The 20,325-nt window shown below is 33.8% G+C and overlaps 1 protein-coding gene and 1 pseudogene across 2 annotated transcripts in view; both read left to right on the forward strand.

The window, feature by feature from the left end:
* Positions 1-9,059, forward strand: part of LOC131858949 (photosystem I P700 chlorophyll a apoprotein A1-like) — a 10,451-nt pseudogene extending 1,392 nt beyond the window's left edge.
* LOC131041760 (phosphomevalonate kinase, peroxisomal) overlaps positions 4,840-20,325 on the forward strand; it is a 65,415-nt gene continuing 49,929 nt past the window's right edge. Inside the window, exons 1-6 of one of the 2 annotated variants that reach the window (XM_057974962.2) lie at positions 4,840-5,058; positions 10,276-10,348; positions 10,506-10,656; positions 19,090-19,190; positions 19,508-19,623; positions 19,824-19,876. In XM_057974962.2, coding sequence (XP_057830945.2) covers positions 10,341-10,348; positions 10,506-10,656; positions 19,090-19,190; positions 19,508-19,623; positions 19,824-19,876 — 429 coding nt within the window. In that variant the 5' untranslated portion in view covers positions 4,840-5,058; positions 10,276-10,340. Of the gene's footprint in view, positions 5,059-10,275; positions 10,349-10,494; positions 10,657-19,089; positions 19,191-19,507; positions 19,624-19,823; positions 19,877-20,325 lie in introns of those variants that run through there. The other variant, XM_057974961.2, reaches the window with a different exon arrangement.

Below are 20,325 nucleotides of genomic sequence, written 5' to 3' on the forward strand. Positions count from 1 at the left end.
ATACATACATATACTTATACATATACTTAAACATACATATACATACATATACATACATACATATACATACATACATACATACATACATACATATACATACATATACATACATACATACATACATACATACATATACATACATACATACATACATGTATATATGTGTATGTATGTATATGTATGTATATTTCTATATGTATGTATGTATATATGCATGCATGCATGCATGTATGTATGTATGTATCTATATGTATGTATGTATGTATGTGTACATATTATGTATGCATGTATATGTATATGTATACACATACATACATACATGTATATGTATACATATACATATATGTGTATGTATATATATGTATGTATGTATTTATATATATATATGTGTGTGTGTGTGTGTGTATGTATATATATATATACACACACACACACACATATATAGATATATAGATATACATACATACATACATACACACACACACACATTCAGGTTTTTTGACTTTTCATGGAGGACTCAACCTAGTAACAGGGGGTCTGTGGCTGACTGATAATGCACACCACCATTTGGCTATTGCAATTCTTTTTCTAATCATCGGTCATATGTATAGAATCAATTGGGTTATTGGTCATAACCTCAAGGATATTTTGGAAGCTCATAAAGGTCCATTTATAGGGGAAGGGCATAAAGGTCTTTACGGGATCTTAATTACTTCATGGCATGCTCAATTAGCTCTTAACCTAGCTATGCTAGGGTCTTTAACTATTGTTGTAGCTCACCGTATGTATTTTATGTCTCCCTATCCATATCTAGCTACTGACTATGGTACCCAACTATCTTTGTTCATGCACCATATGTGGATTGGTGGATTTCTCATAGTTGGTGTTGTTGCACATGCAACTATTTTTATGGTAAGAGACTATGATCCGACTACTCAATACAACAATCTTTTAGACCGTGTTCCAAGACATTGTGATGCAATCGTTTCACACCTCAACTGGGCATGCATTTTCTTAGGTTTCCATAGTTTTGGTCTATATATTCATAATGATGCTATGAATTCTTTATGACGTCCTAAAGATATATTTTCAGATACTGCTATACAATTACAACCTATCTTTGCTCAATGGATACAAAACACTCATGCTTTAGCACCCGATTTAATAGCTCCTGATGCAACAACAATCAACAACTTAACCTGAGGAGGTGGCAATTTGATAGCATTAGGTGCCATAATGATGTGTGTGTGTGTGTGTGTGTGTGCATATGTATGTATGTATGTATGTACACACACACACACAGAGTTTAGGGTTTAGGGTTTCACACACACACACACACATATATGTATGTACATACATATGAATATACATACATACATACATACATACATACATACATACATACATACATACATGCATGCATACATACATACATACATATATACATATACGTGTATATACACACACATATACATATACACACACATCATATATATACATGTCTGTGTATATGTATATGTGTGTGTGTGTATACATGTATATTTATGTATGTATGTATGTATGTATACATATACATATACATATACATATACATATCGACCTGCATTTTATTAATTCCATGTTACACCATATGCAAATCGTTCAAACATCACATAGTGGTGAGCATAGAGGTGGTCAACATGTGTAAGGGGGTGACCACCATAAAGGTGGCACACCCTATTCTCAAGGGAAGGGATAACCATGGGAGAAGTGCATAAGTATTGGATATGCCAAGTGTACATTTCAACCCCAGTTTAATAAGGGGTGAGCATAGAGTTAGGGAGGTCTCTAGACCCATTCAAATGAGAAGCGAGCCATGTGCAAGAAACGCCTATAATAAGTGGATGGCAATGCGAACTAGTCAATTACGCATCGATATAATTATTAAGGAAAACACTTTTATTAATAGTAGTATTTAGAGTTAGAAACCTATTTGTTTAGGTAAATGATTAATGCTAACTAATCACAATTGACTAAGCATAATATTTAGGATGATACGTAGTAGTATTTTATTGGACTATTATGTGTCAACCTTATAGTTAGAGAGTAGCCACATAGTCTTAGCGGTGGCAATGAGAGAGAGAGAGTGGTGGCAATGAGAGAGAACTTAATTGTAGCACCAATTCTCTCAAACTTGTGTATAAATAGAGGAGCTCTCTTAGAGTATATCATCATCTCATCTCATCTTTTCATCTCCGCAATCTCTTTTCATTTTGCTTATTGATCTTTGTTTTCATTATTCTTCATTAGTGAGAGAAAGATGATAGTTCAAGTATTGTGAGGAAGAAGGTTAGTTGTTATCAATGAGAGCTTGTGAATTTTTATGTTAGTGGATAAGTTGTGAAGCTAGCGTTATTGCGAGAAGGAATTGGTATTGTGTGGAAGCTATAAACTAGGCATGAGGATTCTATCTTTTCTTTTATATTGTTATATGTATATATATAGAACAAGTTATTGTAGAAGCTTAATTAAAGCAATGATTGAGATTGTGTTACTTGTAGAATATACATTCTTGAGTTGATAGAAACTTGATAATCATTATGAATAGATTTACGTACATGTATGTAATAGCTAAGTTAGAGTTGTGCTAAGGTGTGTATCTTTAATATAGAGGAATGACTAATTTGGTTAATCTTGGGGTTAGGTCAATCCGTGGATGGGAATAACCTAGTTAGTCATTCTATTATTAACCTTATGGGACTGGTATGAGAATAAATTAAGTGGCCAATTTACCAAATAAAGCAATGAAGTGGGTGGACATACGACTCACACTCAAAGTATTGATGATGAATTCTTTGGCCAAAGTAGTGTAGGTTGCCACTGTCTACACTGTCAGTTCATTGTGATCCAAGTTTACATACTAGACAGGGAATGACACGCATATAGGTTGTAGCCAATGTATGGTAGCTCTAGTTATGTAGGACACAACACTATGCTCATAAGGCTATTATTTTGACTGTAAAGTCTTGGTTGGGTGGAAAAAACTCTTGAGTGATGCTCTTCCTCATGTAGTTGGTGACTGAAATTTGAGGATGTATGCCATCAAGGACATCTAGACCATTTGTTTTTCTTATGTTTCATTAAGCTCATAGAAGCTTTGTATGTATTCAAATAATCCTAAAGTAAATGGAAGTTTGGAAAGGAAAAATGTAAATACTTTCATATGTTTATGAAAATGATATTGTATACATGATTTATGACGAAATGGAAAAGTTGAAATGGGAATTATTTCAAATATGCATCTCGTTTATGAAATGAAAAAAGGAAAATTTTTATTACTTGTATGTTGGAAATTTATTTCATTCACTCGTGGGTTAAAACTTAGTAGATTGAATGGCTAGAACAATGGGCATGCTAAATTTTCATCCTGTTTGCATTAATTGCTTGAACGTTTCCTCAATGCTATCACAATTTTCTTGGGTTGAAAGGAATTTTCCCTTTATTGGAGATTTGTGGGTATGTTGTTCTTGTATCATATGTTGAATTTTTTCCCACCAAGATAGAAAAAGTTGTATTATATTTTATTATAAATCAATAAAGGTATCTTCAATCACAACCTCCATTATCTTATCAATATTTTTTTATGAACAAATGGTATAATCAACAACACTTGGTCCATTGCAAATTTTGTATGTATAATTTCTAGAGCTCTTCATTTCGACCATACCATTGCAAACAATTAAATCAAAAGTACCACATAGAATAAGTAATTCTTCACCAATTGTGTTAGTATCCCTTTCATTTGTCAAATACCTTGACCATCAATAATTTTTCACTTCAATAAGACATAAAGGGTTATTATCTTCCTTGTTGAATAAGATTCCAATTTGTTGATTAGATGTCTTCGCATTGAAGTCATTTAGATATAATTACTCCAACTTGTTGGGATAAATATGAATGTCTTCTTTTAGTGTTGCAAAAGGGTCCTTACATTCTCTCTCTTTTTTTTAGGTTTTTGACACTAGAGAGGCAAAATAACATGCTGTAATTCTTGTGTGCCTATCGTTCTCAATTTTTTTACAATCAAATGTATTGCTTATTTGGGTTTTATTTCTCCAACTTAATGTTTCTTCCCCATGTATTTTTTATTAAGACCGTCATACCACCATAACCTTTGCCATTTTCAATCACATCGTTCCAAATTACAATTTATGTGTATCCTTCAAAAATAGACAATTTGCACCCATTGTACTCATGAATTTCCACTAGACATATTTATATAGTACCCATAAGATTCAAGCTTTAGGACTTCCCAACATAACTTTAACTCAAATACACTTATTAATAAAAATTTCCACCAAACTATTACTTCATTTACAAAACCTTTACCAAATATTATGACTTAGAAGAAGAAGAAGAAATTATTTTAACGTCCACGAGACTAAATATAGCCCATGGGACAAATCCTTTCACAAACCAACTTCTGCATTTCAACTCTTTTCTTGTTCAAATGATGATGAAAGTGCCTAACGATATTTCACATATATATCGTTATCAAATTCAAAAAGATTAGGCCAACTCAAACATACTTATTAATAAAATTTCCACCAAACTACTACTTCGTTTACCAAACCTTCATCAAACATTATGGCATATAAATCATTCATCAAATTCAAAGGATAAAACAATCTTTATTAATCCATTGAACTTAGAGATTAGTGATTTGACTTAGGTGAACAAAAAATACAAAAGGCAGCATATTGTTAATCATGTTCTGCAACACGTGCTGACGACTGGATCTATTCATATGCACGTGCAAGGGACTAGTTTGAAAAGCCACAGGAATTTGTATGTTACATTTTTTAAAGAAAATGCTGAGATTGCAGCTTGTTTTCACTCTTTAAAATAAATAAATAAATATTATTATAACGCTCCGATATATTTATAACGATGAACATGAGTTAAAGCAGAAACAGAATCTATATTAGTCCAAATAGACGGTGTGCATTCTGATCGGGTTAATTTCAGGAAAAAAACACTCCGCCGAAGGATTTATTGCACTGCTATGCAAATTTAGAGGTTAGCCTGTAAATTCATCAAAATTTGTTTATTTTTTGGGGATAGTATAGTGCTCTGGCTAAATAATTTAACTCTTAATTTAGATGAACAAGAAATTTTCTTTGTCGAGTTTCCGAATTTCTCGGAATAGTGCATTTTTCTGTTTTATGATGCCGCTGCGTTGTTTCAAACGATTGTGTAGAAGGCTAAAAGGCTATTCGTGATTTTGTTTCATATTTTAAAAAGAAATAAAATTTAAACCTAAAGAGGCTATTGTATGAGCTCCAATGTTTGAGCAGGGAAATGCCTGCGCAAATTTTTGCATGCAGCTGATAATAATTTTCATTTTAGAAATTTTAAGCTTCCACAGTCTATAATTTACAAAATTGGATCTCTGCTGACAAAGTTTTTGACAATCGATGATTTGAATCAGACTACATGGTCCCAGGCGTCCATATATTTACAATTATTACAGAATCTAATCTCAATTCGGTATTTGTGGGTATAATAAAGTTCAAACTTTTCGACCTAAAACTTCAGTTCAATGCTTTTGTTTTCAAAATTTAATTCAATAAATTCCTTAATGGATAATCTGCATCTTAGATACCATAATTGAAGGGTATTTCTGTGAAATTCGTTAGGGGCTTGCATCTTGTTTGTCCATTGTGGTACGTTGCACCCAGTGAATTGGATGCAGTAATTCACCCCAATTCAACACTTTATCATGTGTCTAGGCTCTAGGGCATTTGAATCTTGGGCTGCAGTATGTTAGTTTCACTGCTTTATCATTGAAGCTGATTCCATTAAACCTAACTTAAAATTTTAGTAATGACAAAGAAAATCTTTAGTAAACAAAAATCATTGCTTACTGGAACAATCAAAGTAGATCAATTTCAGATTTTAGCTGAGAAATAAATAGCTTTGTTCAGGGGACTTACAAATCAATTGTTATGTGACTTTTTTCCAAGAGAAGATTAAACTATGAAATATCCCGTTATAATTAAAAGGGAGATGAAAATGAGGGATATTATGATCCTTTGATTTAAAGAGGGATTAATAAAGAATAGTTATGAAAACCCTTTAAAGAGGGAGAGGAATAATTATTTATTAAAAAATAATTAAAAGGAAACTCTTGTGAAAAGGTGTGATAGTTTAGAAACCACCCCTTAAAATGTTATATAAAGAATTCATGTGAGAAGAGGGGGCGTGGAGATCACTCAAGGAAGAAGAAGGAGGTGGCTTGGTGGACTATGGGCTTGGAGAAGGGGGTACATTGAGTGTGTCCAACTCGAGGTACAAAGTGCACCTAGGATTTTCTTGGCTAGGGTTGTTGTGCATGTTGAGCAATTACTTTGGAGCATGTTGTATGCATGTTGAGTAATCTTTGGAGCATGATGTGTTGATGCTTGGGAAGTCTCTGTGTTAGTTCTGAATAAGAATTGGTTCCTCATAGATGCGCCATAGCTATGAGGGCCAAGACCATTGGAATCTTCTTAGAATGGAGTGAGAATGACCATTCCAAGTGCTCAAGATTAAGATAAGTATTGGAAACCTTTGATAATAAAAGTTATTGAGAATATAATATATGAATTTGATGATAAAATGACTGATTTATGTGGTTATGTTATTCAATTTATTATGTTAGATATTTCCTTCAGAGTTCTTATAAATAATCACACATGTAGTATGCATTATTATTTATATCTACTTTGATAAAATAATCTATTACAAATAATATCAACTCTAGTATTATTTCCGTTGCAAATATTTGATATAACTCCAGGAGAAAAGTGCCATTACATTTGGTATTAGAGCTTAAATTGCTTAAATTTTAAGACAAATTTTAAAAGATAATTTTTATTAGTCGCCATAAAAAAAATTATGATATAACACTATTGATGTCTACAATTATATTATATTTTCATACCAACCCATATTTTATAAAATTCAACATATCATGATTCATTATACATCAAATAATTTCAAATTATTAATAAATAATCATAAGACTCATCTTTAGAATGATTATCTTAAATATTTGTCAAATGCAATTTAGAAACTTTAATTGTAGCAATAAATTTAAGATTTTTGCTTTATGTATAAACTTAGAAAATATTCATTGTTATAATTGTTTTCTAATCTTACTCTCATTTTGCTGATATTGGCATGGTGTAATGGTTAAGTTGTGTTGTTGTTCTTGCCATCAATGTTCAAACCCCACTGGGTTGTATTGTTAAATGTTTATATCAGGGATGAGGTTCCTCGCTTGTGACCTCACTGGTTGCTTTGGGTCAAAAATAATTGTGACCTCATTTTTTTGACCTATACACTTTATTGCCAATGCAAATCTACATTTAGAGAGACCAAGGAAAGTTGTTGCCATTACATAGATATGAAGAAAGTTGCTACGACTGTAATTTGTAAGTAATATTCCAATTAGTCACATTATTTTATCATGCTCTTATTTTTGTTTAGTTTAAAAACTTAATATTGTTTAAAGATTTTTTTATTTTCTTTAATTTTTTTTTATCATAGTGCGTTTTGTAAACAAATCTTTTATACAATGTTCCAAATGGATGCGTTTTATTGGATGTCCCCAAGATGTGGGGACTTGAGGGTGACATCCCCCAATCATCCCACCACCGTCGCTCAAGGATGTTTCCAAGACGCCCCTTGGTTTGGGGTACTTTGAGATGTTGCAGAGACATTCAGGAGACTTCGAGTCTCCCAACCATCCCAAGAACATCCAAGCATTGACCTTTGACCCCGCCGGGGGATTTTCCCCTAGACCCTTGCAAGGGGCGCTACCCCTTGACCTTGCTAGGGGCTCTACCCCGAAACCCTGCAAAGGGAACTACTCCTTGACCCTGCTGGGGGATTTTCCCCTAGACCCTTGCAAGGGGCGCTACCCCTTGACCTTGCTAGGGGCTCTACCCCTAAACCCTGCAAGGGGAACTACTCCTTGACCCCAAAACCAATGCATTCATTGCCATGTGTTTAATGTTTGTTAGTTTAAAGTTTACTTGGTATGCCAAAGTTCATTTGCAAGTCTTATACATATTCCTTATTTGTCACCAGACCTCTACCCACCACTATTAATGCTCATTGCAATTATTGCCATGTTTTTATGTTTATTAGTTTAAACTTTACTTAGTATGCCAAAGTTTCATTTGCAATTGTTATACATATTCCTTACACATCTTTTTTATAACTAATTTTTCAAGTACTATAGATGTTTGTGCCACCCTCTACCCCGCTGCCTCACCATCCCCCTACCATCCCCAAACTTAGGCCCTTGGTCCCCCATCCTCAAAGTCTGTCCCCATGTCCCCTCGCTTTCCCATCAGAAAACTCTGTAGAACTATACTTTTATATTTGAATTTGTGATTCTTAAATTAATTAAAAATGTATAATTTTCTATTATTAGTGAGCATATTTGATCGAATTTCTCACAAACCAAATTTGAGATCTACTCATATTATTGAAAATTAAGATGGTCAGTGATACTAGTTTTTAAACAATTTTCTCTACAATTAAAGAGATACATTTCTCTATAGATCCCACTATACTTTGTACACTGTACCTAGAGAAACAAATTTCTTAGAGATCCATATGTCTTTTCTTCTTTTAAATAGCTTCAGAATTGTATTATAGGCTCTTTGACAGATGCGCAAACTATAATTTCGAAAATTTGGAAAGTGAAATGCATTGTAGGCTCTTTGATAAATGCTATTTGAACAATTATTTTGACAATTTGTATTTTTTTAAACATCAAGTGAAAAACATTTAAATTGCCAAACTGCCGTAAGATTTTCATATGACAGATAGGGATGACTGTCAAATTTCAGGGCTGGTTGAATCCCATTATTCATCGTAAGGATACTGTTTCAGATTTTCAGCCTCCTTTGGATGAAGATACTTTTCTTGATGTTGACACTTTTATAACTGCTTCAATACCACTTAGTTTGCCACAAAAGGTTCTTTCGAATTCAAGTTATGTGAATATCCTCATCATCATTTGAGCACCACTTTCCACATCTTCAGCAGAAACCAGGAACAATTTCCTGAAAGCAGACTGGAAATGATGAGGCAATCACATGTGCTGTATTGTATTTTTGTTGCGTATTCTTGTTATTTGCACATCTCTGTGTACCTACCTTAATCTAGAAGCTTCCTTTTATATCTTATACTAAATAAATACCTAATATGATAAGAGTCTATAGCTTGCACAGTTATGATTAATCCTTTGTGTTCTTTCTTTCTTGCAATTGTTCTCATATCATAGCTTCATACTATAGATGTTTATTGTGATACATGACGCTAAGTAACTTATATAATCATCGATGTACTGCATGCCCTGGGACCATTTGACTTTATCAACAAATTCGCAAATTCTCAAGCATCGTAACTAAGAATATAGATTTTATCATGACATGTTAATAGATTAACCTGCAAGAGTATTCAACCACAAATCCATTGTTTAACATGGCCTTTGTTTGTTTATTGAAGCACATGAGCTAATGTTATGCAGCTCAGACGAAAACATGAAAAACGGTAAACAAATAAGCAAAGCTAATCTCAAAATTAATTTCACAAATGGTATTTGGAGCCTCAAAATAATAAGTTTTTGAGTTGGATCACAATATATTGTTTCTTGTTGACAAAAGCATCCAAATTACCTAGTTTGTGACTAGGTGTAGATCAATGCGCAATAGCTAAAATCAATCTACTACATAAAGTACTTTGGTTCTGATTCAGAGTTCAGACATTTGTCATTCATCCTATTAACTTCACAAACATGCCTGAAACTAATAGTCCTCTCTTTGATTCACATCGTGTAGATAGTATACGAAATCTCAAATTGCTCTTGAAATTAAGACCTCAAGGAATATAATTAATTTGTCCCTAAATGAGTTTTATTTTAGACCAGGCCTTAGAAACCTTCCGTTGTTGGCTACAAAATGAAGAATTAAAGTTTAACAGTTTAACCTAGAGATTTGTTATACAAGCAATACACTTTTGTAAAGATAAGTTTGTTTTCCTTTTGTTTATGATTCATCAATATCGTAGAATTATTTTCTGATTGACAATTAACATTCTGAAGCTCCTCATGATTGAAGAGACTTTGTTAAGAGTACTTTCCTTTTGGTTATTTTCTGATATGGTAAATTGTTAGCTTTTAATGACCTTAGTTAACCTCCAGATTGTTTTTAATTATACATGTTTGTGCCCTTTCAGAGAAGAGTTTAATAAAGATCCAGGATCAAGCCGAAGTGACAAGAAAGTGAGGAAGACAGTAATCCATGGCTGTGTAAGTAGTCTTCAGTCACGAAAGTTTTGTAGTATCATTGCCACTTGTTGCTTGGCTCATTCATTCTCTTTACTGCTATTTGTTTAGTAAATCTTTGAGGAAGGCTTATCAAATGCTACTACTAATGAAAATGTATGTTAAATTTCATGCTTTGCAGAGTTGCATCAGCTCCTGGTAAAGTTCTAATAACAGGTGCTTACCTCATTCTTGAAAAACCAAATCCAGGGGTTGTCCTAACTACCACAGCGCGTTTCTATGCAATTGTGAAGCCATTGCATGATAGCATAGATACAGGGAGCTGGGCTTGGGTACTTATTTTGAACCTTGTTCAGCTGTCCTTACACATCACGTCTTGATATTTTTTTCAAATATAAATTTTAGGCTTAAATGGACAGGATTTACAACTAGTTGCCTGGACTGGCTTCTTTTTCTCTTTATCATTTTATGACATGATAATTATTGCTTACGAGCATTTTAAATTTGGACTTTTCACAACAATACAATGGACTTTTCACAACAATACAATGAGCAGGAACAGATGAAAAACCATTCAAGTGGTTGACTTAAGATGAAATAAGTCAGAAAGATGACGTGACAAAAGAGAAAGGACCATGCTTCACAATCTATGATGCAGTTGTGCAAACTTAATATTAGAGCATAATAAAATTTTGGATATTTTCAAATATTTCAGTTATCACAATCTTTTCTCTGATGTTTTGTAGATTTCATTTCTAAAACAGCCCTTTGTTTATGTAAAACTCATCATACAAAAATGTGAATTTAAAAGACGTTTATACAAGCACTAGTTTAGGATATTTGGTCTCGTTTTGCTTCATTATTGGCTATAAATAAATTTAATATGCCATCCTCATTTAATTCTAGAAGTTCTTTTGTACCATAAGAGACACTTCATCTTATTCTAGAAGTTCACATGAATTAAAGAATTTCTTTGTTGATGTGGGCCATGTTATATGGCACTTTTGGGATGTAAATCTTGTAATCGTTTTCCTTTGTATTCTTTTTTTGAGTATTTGGGTTGTCTTCATTTCGTCATTTTTATTCTCTCACAGATCCCTCTAGTTATCTTCTTTGACGAGTTACTTAGCCCTTTCCTTTAAGAGGCTATCATTTGTTGACATAAAAATTTCCATGTGATCTCTAGAGCTACTAGGAGGCATTAAGATTCGCATGTCAATGGGGAAAAATTCAGTGAGATTGTGCTTATCTTTGCATATTTGCTACTATGGAACTTAAATCCCCCTTCAAGTTCAAGTATTCTAAAACTTCTTTGTGTTAGCATTGAGGGCTTTCTAGTTCAGCTTGCTCACAATGTAGGTTATAGAGGTAAACATACATTACTAGTTTTCTCTATCTTTAGAAGTTCATTGACCTTGGGTGTTAGGTGATATTTTAGGTGAAGTTGCCAACTCCTCATAGGGTTATTTATTCGAGCTCCATTAGTTGTGGACATTCCCCTGTGGATGTTATCATATCTTATATTTCCCCTTTTGTGAGGTTAGATGATGCTGTTATTAGTTTTCTACAAAGTTGCTGGTTCCGATATGGTACGGGTATTGGAACCTGATACGATGGACAAATTTTTTTTCCTTGGGTATGGGTATTGGAATACATGTATGTTCAAAATTCTAAATTATGGGAACAATGATACTCACATTTGCCAATAAATAGAGTATTTGAATACCTCATATTCATAATTTGCAAAAATGAAAATTTTGAAGTTTCAAAATGTCATTACACAATGAAAAGTTAAAATTACAATCAATTTTTAATAGTCTTCATATTCTTCCTCATCAAAAGCATCAAGGTCAATGTTTGATTCAATTTCAATTGAACCACAATCAATTGGAGTGCCCCTCCCACTAGCTGTGTCATGTGTAGAAGTTGCCTCATCTATAGAGACTTCAGCCCACATCCTTTTGCACGTGACAGCTAGTTGTGAATTTTTTTCCATCAAGCCCAAATCAAGGCCTTTGAAACCACACAAACCTTTATGATACATGCCATTTTCATAATTTTATCACGTAAAGGTGAAATTATGTACATAGGCATTTTTTTGTTTATAAAAATGTTTTAAAAGATTTTTTTTTTTTGGTTTTCTGTTTTTCTTTTGGGCAGCCCCTGGGTCTGCCTAGGTTTGGCCAAAGTTCCTCTCTAGAGGGACCCTGGGCGAACCCAATGAGGAACCAGCCAAGGACTAGGACTAGAATTGTACGCATATGGGTACAGGAGGGGTTTTTAAAGGAACTCGTAACATAGGTTTTCTATCTTGAGCTTTGTTATGAACATGTGACCATGGTAATTTCTAGATTTGGAATTCAACTTTAATCTTAATGAAATGCTTGTTTCATTGGGTGATCTTTCTCTCACATGGTTGTTTGTACTTGTAATTGGATTATATGTTTTGGTGTTTAAACAATTTATCATTAATCTCTTTAGTTGTATATACATTTTTAATGTTGAGGGACTTTTCAGATTTAAGAGATTCTTTCTCCCAATTTTTTTATTATAACTAGATGTATTTTTTGAGTCCCATTGACCTATTGAGGTTATTTATGAACATTAATATTACTTCTTCCTTTCTTTAAGTAGTTATAGCTGGTATGAACCACAATATTTCGAGAGCTAATAGATTCTATCACATTTTGCCTTCTAGGAAATGAAGATTGAGAAGTAATTTATTTGTAGGGTCCCATATGATTGAAGGAAGATATCTTTGTTTTCACAAAGACTATGGAGGGTCTCTAAGCAACCTTTTTTGTTGTTGCAACTAGAGGACCATGGCCCTTTACCTCATGTAAGTAGTCATTTCCAGATCTGAAGCTTTATAGGGGACTACTAGGACTGTCAGATCGGTTACCTTTTCTCAGCTTATTCCAATTATTAGAGGTCTCAAACACCCTTTTGATAATGTAATTACCTATTGAAATGGTTATAGATTAGTGAAAGATGCCCCTCCTTGTGGATCATCTAGGTGCCCTTGCTCACTTGTATTTGTTCTAGGTATGGGGAGTCAACAACTCACTATTGCTCACACTCTGGGACTAGGAGACAAGTTCGCATTGTTGATTATTTTTTCATGTGTGGAGAATAATTAAATCTAATACTGTAATAGCTCGTAAATGGTGATTTAGGGATGTTAGTTCTTCTATTGTTAACTTTGTACAAGTTAAAGCCAACCTTGACATCCACCGCTCTCCTTCTCTCTCTCTATCCCTTGATTGGTTATGTTCTTTTCAATCTACACACTATTTTTTAGTACAATTTGTGGTTCCCTTCACTATTAGAGAGAGGGGTCCCCTATTCCTTTTTTGTGTTTTGCCACAACCAAACCATGCTAACCAACAATTCTCTTCCCTGTCAACATTGCTTTCTTTTTCTTTGTTTCATCATCTTTATGATCATGTGTCGTTTTTGAATCTCTAGGGTTTTCCTGCTTTGCCCCCACTCTTAGGTCTTTTATTGTTCAAGTTGTAGTTACTTTTTCAGTTATTGAATTTATTTTAGCAGTCAAGCATTGCCTCATAACTTGATTGTGAGTCCCATTGACCTATTTTGGTTATTCATGGACATTAATACGACTTCTTTTTTAATATGTGTTCCATGTATTATGATTGACATGCTCTTTGTATATTCATGATATCAGTTTGTCTTTAGAGGACCTCCACTATGTTGATTACAGATTCTTTTTCCCTTTCTAAGCATAATTGTGTCTTATCGCCATAGTTTAGATGTTGTTTTCCATGGTCCAAATAAGTGGGATAAAACTTTAACCCATTGTCGTGGTTCATCCCACTTAGATACTTGCAAATAATGGTGAATTACAAGATGTTTGACAATGATGACACTTGTACACAATTTGGACTATGTTACTAATCTAAACCCATTGCACTAAGAGGCATGAAGGCCATAAAAAATTCACATTTGGAGATGGAATTTGCTTGTCATTAGTTGTTATGAAGGTGTCACTCATTTGGTTTCAACTAACTTGTTTTCACTCTTCACTATCTATCCCAAACCATCAATATTGAAACTAATATTGAAACTTTAAGCACACATCGGACAGTTACAACCATTTGGTTTAACTTCAATTACATGTTCTTCTCTACATGGCTTAATTTGTCCAACTTATGGGGATGATCTGCATGCATTTTGCTGGGAACAATGTCAGAAGTAATGTCCCTCCATATCAGTGGCTTACAATTGTTACCATGTCAGTGAATTGTAAAACTATTTCCACAAGATGATTTACAGGATTTAGCCATCTTCTGGACACTTTACAGATGTCAAGAAGATGCAAAGGTTCATATAATTGTGTGAGACTTTTGAGGTATCAACCACCACGATTATGAAATACAAATGTCACTTAAGCAAGTGTTGCATACTATTCCCACAAGATGGCATGGCGACATGAGCCACCATGTGGACAGGATGTAGATGTCCACCATGGGAACTAAATCTCAGCCAAAATAAAGCGGTATTTATGACAACAAACAAATTTTTTCAATGGCATTACAGTAATCAACACAAAGTCATATCCAGAATTTAGTTTCAGGCAAAACAATTGCAGCAGTTAAAATAAAGGCCAACAATGATACAATCAACCTAACTGATGAAATTAAATCTTTAGCTTGGAGCATATAATTGTCAACAGCAATCGATTTCTGTACAAACAATAATCAAATGGTATGGCCAATAATTTGGTTTAATATTGGCAAACTCACTAGTTTCAAGATAGCTTTGTGAATGTGAATACTTGGACTATGCCAAATACTCACTTTTGCCCCAAGTCCTTACTGTTGTATGGAGAGAGAAAATAGTTTTGAGCATGATCATTAATGAGATTCGTTTAATGCTATGCATGTGTTAAATGCCTTAAACTAGGACTGATGTAATATGAGTTGGCCTAGTTAGTTGCACAAATGTCATAAATGTTGTCATAATTGTTTGGAGTAGTCAATGGTCAACATCAGTCATTGCCTGGTCAAATAATTGTAATTTATGTACAAGCAACAATGAAGTGGCATAGATGACAATTTGGCTTAATTCTGGCGAGTTCATTAATTTCACATATATCTTTGTCCATGTTGTTTCTCTAACAAAGTCCAAATCCCTACTTTTGCCTCAAAACCTTGTTGGTGAATGGAGAGAGAAAATTCTTGATTATGGTCATCAATAAATTTATATTTTACTACATTATTTGTTCATTATTTCAAGTATTAGTTATATTAGAAGGAAGAGTAAATATTTGCTGTTGATGTCTTAAAAGGAACTGTGTCCAATTTAAGATATTCATTCCCTTAGACCCCACTAAAGGCAGGATGAGACCACAACGTGATTAGGATTAAGAGATTAGATGATCTATAATGTTGGTGGAACAATGAGAATGAAGAAGAAGACTAAGAGAGCTTGTTAAAAAGATGCCATTAGTGCAAATCTGAAGTTGAAGTCTATCTTGAAGTAGAAGTTGAAGTCAGAGAGTGAGTCGTAGTTGTAGTGGGGAAAACAAATGTGAAAAATTTCCACTACAAACAATCACACAAAGGAATAATGGAAGGAACAAGGCACCTTCCATTACAAGACAAAGCTTGGTTTGATCTTGTAGGCCAAGTTGAAAAGTCGATACAATCTACCTTATACAAGAGAAGTTGGGAGTATAAAGACTCTTTCAGAGATAGAGAAAGAGAAGTGTATGAGAGCAACCTTTGAGGCATAGAAAATTTGTCAACTGAAAGGGGAAGAAATTGAGCCAAAAACCCCAGGGCTAAGATTGTATAAAAGAGACCAATTTACCAAATTTATTCTTTCCTCCATACAACCACCCTATTTCCCCACTGTACAAACTTCAGTGGATGTGTTTTTAAAAAAAAATCCTTTCACCGTATGATTCAGTCCTTACATGTTGACTGTATGATAGAAAAATGAAAATCCAATTAAAGTTTTAAACAATATATCAACCTCCTTTATTACTGTAGGACCACCTGCAACTTTTTTTGACGTCACATGGTCCCTATTTGAAGTTATCATACATCTTCAAAATAGATCCATATGACTTCTTGGCTACTCTGCTTCTTCCTTCACAGTGCAATTTTCCCGACATATTTTCAATCATTCAGTTTTTGCCATATAGGAAGGATATTTAGGACAAATGATTGTGTTATGTGGCCTCCAACTATTTCGTCTCTTGTTGTACGACCTAATCATCTTATCCTGATGTGGTACAACCTATTCCCAGAAATTGTACTATATGATTTCCCTAGGAGAAACTTCAATCCTTAAATTTTGATGTACATTTTGTGTATCTTGCTGAAACAGAAGGTAGTTCTTCTATTGCAACTTTATAGCATTTTACAATTGGTTTTTCTCAGCCTATGATGTTGGTACAAATATAGTTGGTGAATTGGATGAATGTACATCCGTGGAATATGGGGATACTAAACACATTTTCATGATCAAAATGCTTCTAAAGTGCTTGTAATACAGCTTTGGTTTAGTGATAGGTTGGCTGCTTGTAATATAGCTTTGGTTTAGTGATAGATTGGGTTCAACATTTTTAGACTTTTATGTTCATTTAGATTGGGCTCCTTGTTTGTTTTGAACTCAGCCATAGTTCATTAAATTGTATGGCCATTGGCGATTGCTTCTCCATATATCAGTCCATGTTCTGGCTATGTTGGTTCTACTAATATTTCACGTACATTTCAATCTGCTGATGATCATAGTTTCCTTCATCGATTTTCCTTTCTATTGCCATATGAAACAATCACTTCAGATCTTTGTTCCTTTTCCATTGTGGAATGCTCACTAGTGGTGGAACAATTAGCTTATGATCAGGCTATTCAGGCTGCCTGCAACAAGCATCAACTTAGAGGCCCCCCTTGTTAGATCACACTATCACAAGTTTGGCAAACCTATCCTATTGTTACTTTATTACTTTTTTTTGTTGTTGTCTGAAAGATGACTTTTCTTTGGGGGGATGATTTAATCGACATACAATGCCTTTATTATGTTTTATTATCTAACTATGTAATTGTCTGTTGGATTTCGGTTAGTGATAGGAGTGAGTTGGTATACAGTTTTGTTGCTTGGCAAGTATTAGGCTCTTTAAATAGATTTTACATAGTTTGGGAAAGTAGTTTGATCCATGGCTGATCATCTTTGGTCTAATAAAGATATAGTTATTACCGTATCTATTCATTATAGTTTGGGAAAGTAGTTTGATCCTTGGCTGATCATCTTTGGTCTAATAAAGATATATTTATTACCAAATCTATTCACTATTTGAAGTATAGTTTTATGAGAACAAAGAGTAAATAGATGTTATGTTGTAAATGCCATATACTAGGTCTAATGTGACACTTGTTGGCATAGTTGGGTTTACAGGTGTAATAATAAATGATATCACAATTCTCAATTTGGCCAGAAAGAAAGAAAGTTATACTCAAAATCATATGATTTCATTTTAAATATTACAATGTTATTTTGTTTAGGCTTTAACAACATTGACTATTATCCATAAACGTTTCTTGATTTGATGTACATAGTTTCGTTAATTCTGATGTTGAATCCATCTCCATCTGCATGAAAACAGATTGCACTTATTACTGCCTTAGTACTGCGAATTGTAGCTTCACACAAGATTCTACTTGTACTGGTCATGAAACCCCGATCCTTAACCTATTTATTGATAGAATAATGAGATAAAAAATGATTTATGATGACAATGTAAACAAATATTCTTGTGTCTATTTGGGATCTTATGTTGCATCCCCGTGATTAGGGTTTCTTGCAATCTAAAAATAATGTTCCTTACAGAATCAAACTTGAAGAAAATCACCCATTCTGACGACACATGCATGTGTTCCAATGTATTGCTTGATTTCTTGGATTGTTTGTTGACTGAAGTTTGATTTTAGTGGCTTGAGTTGTGAAGTATTATCAAATGCACACTTCACGGAAGCAGAGACCGACCTCACTTAAACAATTTGACCAAAGAACCACCATTGTGACTGAGGATGCACCCAGTTGAACAATCTGAATAGAGTTGAATCCAACTTTGTCCTATCAAAGTAGTAATACAATTAGATAGACAGATTTTGTGGCCATAACTGAAATACATCCAGGTGTGATTCAGTAGATGTTGGATTTGATTATGTCTTTTAATCAGCAGTCAAATCATCTCCAAGCTTCTCTAATCCATTGACTAGACTGTTGGTAGATCATATAATGTGTTCCAAGGTTGATATCTCCTCTAGCTTTGTGTAATTTCTCCTTTTTGAAGTCCACATCTTATACAAAACAACAAATAATGGGATTTACTCCAAATGATTTTGGTGTGGTATAAGATGCATGCATGAGAAAAGAATATTGCTTACTCTGAAATTGGTGAACTTAGTGATGGTTCATTTTACCTTAAGAGCAAGAAGAAATTCATGTGCACATATAACTTTTTTCATTATAGTCCCATTCTAGAATAGGGAAAACATTTTATAGAGCATATTCAGAGTGGACAATCTAAAACTATTCTCTATTCTTATTCCTTTGTTTTTTGCTGTACATCTGCAATTGCAGTTCTACTTTTCACTAGGCTCAAGTATTTCATTCGTTGTTATTTCACAGCTAGCTCTACTTTTTTCTGGGCTCAAGTATTTCATTCGTTGTTATTTCACAGCTAGTTCTACTCTTTACTGGGCTCAAGTATTTCATTTATTGTTATTTCACAGCTATGGACAGATGTAAAATTATCGTCTCCTCAACTCTCAAAGGAAGGTCTTTACAAGCTATCCCTCAAAACTCTTAGCCTGCAGAATGTCTCATCTTTGAGGTATAGCTATTACATCCTTTACAGTGTTACTTGTTCCATGTGCATCTGGAGGATGACAGATGGCTTATGGTGCACATAAAATTGGTATTTTTTTCTTATCAATTTATCACTAGTCTGTGGTTATCTCTTCGGTTCATATTTTCTTCTACAACTTTTGTCCTTTCACATTTTACTTACTCATTATTGGAATTTTTAGATTCAGCGTTATTGCATGTGTTATTCTATTATGCAGCACATAACCACATTGTGGCTTCTTGCAATTAACAATACTTTGGACTGTTTAATGGGGAAATGATAATTATCTCTTGGATGTGCAGTGGAAATGGCAATCCGTTTGTGGAACAAGCAGTGCAGTATGCTGTGGCAGCTGCAAAAGCAAATTTTGAGAATGATAATGGCAAGCATGACACACTTCTCAAACTTCTTGTACAAGGTGCTCCTGTTTTGCACACTCTTACACTCTTGGACACTTTCTAAACATTTTTGTCACCCTGTAGGATATGCAGACTGAAATACTATACCATCCAATGGCACTATTTTCTTCTTTTAGTTATTGTTTTGTTGAAGTGATCAAATCAATGGCATTATCAAAGATGATTTGACCTGAATGTTAAAAAAAATCTTGCCATGCAGGGTTTGATATCACCATTTTAGGTAGCAACGACTTTTATTCATATCGCAAACAAGTATGTTTTTCTTAACTTTCATATCATGATGGAAAATTTGCTTCACTTGATGGTAACTTCTTTTTGTTTGGATTCTATTTATAGAAGATTATGAAACATTTTTTGTTCCATTCATGTGGTTAGTATTTTACTATTTTCCATAGATGCATGTTGTAAGATAGACACACTGATCTGGATCGTAGGAGGTCTGGAGGACAATCCTATCTTAGCGAAAAACAAGATTATAGAATATACATAGGAAAACATAAGACACTGTTAACCATTACACATTAATGCACAGCAAACTTTTAGTAATAATGTTCTACCTATATTCAATAGAGAAACAAATGGGTTACAATGGATATTACTGACAGCAATGCTGAGAATGAGAATTCCCATGACCAGAAAAGGGTGATCACATTATACTGCTTTGCCTAGACTATTCTTCCGTTATCCAATCTCTAACTTCA

Source organism: Cryptomeria japonica, chromosome 10, assembly GCF_030272615.1.
Source record: "Cryptomeria japonica chromosome 10, Sugi_1.0, whole genome shotgun sequence".
Classification (NCBI taxonomy): Eukaryota; Viridiplantae; Streptophyta; class Pinopsida; order Cupressales; family Cupressaceae; genus Cryptomeria; species Cryptomeria japonica.